The sequence below is a fragment of the Egretta garzetta genome, unplaced genomic scaffold (genome assembly GCF_000687185.1).
Source record: "Egretta garzetta isolate BGI_Z169 unplaced genomic scaffold, ASM68718v1 scaffold429, whole genome shotgun sequence".
Classification (NCBI taxonomy): Eukaryota; Metazoa; Chordata; class Aves; order Pelecaniformes; family Ardeidae; genus Egretta; species Egretta garzetta.
In genome coordinates, this window is record NW_009260678.1 from 189,202 (window position 1) to 191,775 (window position 2,574).

The following is a 2,574-nucleotide window of genomic DNA, read 5'->3' on the forward strand; positions in this document are numbered from 1 at the left end:
GTGGACACAGCCAGCGCCAGGCTCGTTACAAACGTCGCGACAACTAAAAGCTTCCAAGTTCAAACACATCGAGTCGTTCACAGTCAAGCTGAACAGGACGAGTACGGATGATTTAGCTAGTAAAAAAAAAAAAAAATAAAAGCCTTTGGTGGGAGATTGCATTCCATATTTTTACAGCATCACCGCAGTCCTGAAGTCAGCACTGTCCTTGTCCCAGTGATATATATTTTAAAACAAAATATTTCAGTACAGTCATGTTCTAAGCCACTTCCGTGAAGGTATTTTTTTTTCGTTTCCTTTCTACTAGGCTATGACATGAAGGTCATTTATTTTTAGCATGTTTAAAAATGACCGGACCCATTTTATTTCTCCTTTTTTAAGAAATCATTTTCCTCATTTGGAGGAAAACGTTAACTTATTTAAAAATTAAGATTATGAAAAGTGTATCAAACTCCGTGTTTACTACTCCAAAAAGGCGATCCCATTTTTCTCTCGCTAGGGCTTGGTTATGTGCTAGCAAAACTAAAGTTAACTCTGGAAAAACTCAGCTCGAATTAGGCGTCGCCGAAGTCACACAAACTCCCAAGCGACCTGGGCTACGTTTGCCTGTAAAGCTTAGCTCTCCTGCTAAAGTCAGCGCGAAAAAATCATAGGGGCAAAAGCAGCAGGACAATGACACTTGAGAGCTGCCAAATTCTGTGGCCGTGTGCTTCCTCTTATAGTCTCCAAGTTTAGTTGGGTTTTGGTGGTGTTTTTTTTTTTTAAATCTTTAACTGCTGACGCAGAGCTTTCAGCAAATCCAGATGATGACGAAAAAACAGCTTTAACGTTTCAATTTGGGTTTCTCGCCCTCTTCCGTTATGGCTTCCTGGGAGATAGCGGTACGGGATGCTCTGGCGCTGGAAACCCCGTGTCATGTGATCACGCTCGGTTCTGTCCAAACACGCGAACTTTCCTGCTTCGTGCTGGAGAGTCTTTTCTTTGGAAGGGGTTTGAGTCCAAACAGCCGGCACGCGGCGACTCGGTACTTCCTCGACATGATGTTGTAGAGGATGGGGTTGATGGCGGCGCTAAGGTAGAAGAGGACAAAGGACACCAGGTTGCAGTACTGGCTGATCACTGCTATCTCCAAGGAGCCAGCTTCGAAGGATTTGGAAAATAAATACCGTCCTACGTGAAAAGGCAACCAGCAGAGTATGAAGGCAAATACCACCACGACTAAAATAGAAACAGCAGAAGAAACGGCGTTAAGCACGAGCATTAGAATATGGGCGATTAAAATTTTATCTTAAAATTTCATTTCCTTCACAAATGAATCGCAACGTGTGAGAATGCATCCCACGAGTTTTCAGTTTTGTCTCTCTCAGAACATTCTCCGGGAGCATAAATCAGCAATGCTCGGTGCGCGTTGATCATAGCCAGACGGGCTGCCCGCGTGCTGCGGGGCCGACCCCAGGCAGCACACTTCTGACCTGTAAAACGGACGCTTGTTTAAAACCAGAATTAAGAATCAGAGCGGTGACCAAAAAGTATAACAACGTGTCACCTGCAGTGTCTCACAAAAGCAAATTACATATCATGCGATAGACTCAACACTCTGCTAAAACGAAGGATGTAATCACTGGGAAGCAGAATCGTTTAAGGTAAAGGCCCAAAAATAAAACAAACCGCGTGACTTTGGACTTGTAGGGCGCACATGCCAAGGGCAGAGCAGAAGAGTGCTGCACCCTTCCCGCTTGCCCATTTTTCAGAACGTGCATTACTCCAAGAACAGTAAAACCAGGTATGTATTATATATAACTGCATATTACAGCTACAGAGTGTATCCGTAACATTGCACTATCGCTACGGCTGCACTAGTCTGTGAATATAATATATGTGGAGTACCAGGAGTATGCGTATCCCTGAACGCTGGCCCATTTGGGCTTCCACCGTAGAGAAAGGGAAACTTCTTCTGTTCATTCCTCACCTTTATTATTTTTCATATCGCTGTGAGCGTATCTTTTAATGCACCAGAGAGAGAAAAAACAGAAAACTCGAGCAGGGGAGGTTTTTTGACATTCTTAAGCCTTTTTTACCAGTTAACCTGTTCCCTTCTGTTAGCCATCCTGCTTGCTCGTGTCAAGTCACACAAGAGAGAAAATTCAGAGAGCTAAGAGGGATGATTGCCGGCACCTTCCCCCCAAAACTTTCTGAACAAGTTTAAATGGACACTTATGCAGGACTTATGGTGGGCCTGAAAGCTGACATTCAGAGTGTCTGTTTTCCAGCTCTGCATCTTCTTGAGCCAACTACTTCAATTTTTTCTGCAGTATCTTCACCTACAAAATTCAGGTAACGTTTTCCTAGCTCACAAGTATGCTCTGGAGTTCAGTCCATACAAGGAATATTACCCCGATGGTCATTACAAACAGCATTTTAAGCATAGTCAGTATTTTCACATGTGGGCATGCACATCCCTAGCCAGGCTTTCGACAGTTTGGTCTTCACGCATGCAGAATCGCAGTGATTTCAACAGGAACAGGATACGATAGCTCCTTTGCAAGTCAGGCTATACATTTAGGTGTTTAAATG

General features: G+C 43.7%; 1 protein-coding gene across 1 annotated transcript in view; it reads right to left on the bottom strand.

Annotated features, from left to right (window-relative positions):
* Positions 1–913: 913 nt before the first annotated feature.
* Positions 914–2,574, bottom strand: part of GHSR (growth hormone secretagogue receptor) — a 4,992-nt gene continuing 3,331 nt past the window's right edge. Inside the window, exon 3 of the mRNA XM_009645788.2 lies at positions 914–1,218. Coding sequence (XP_009644083.2) covers positions 914–1,218 — 305 coding nt within the window. The remainder of the gene's footprint in view (positions 1,219–2,574) is intronic.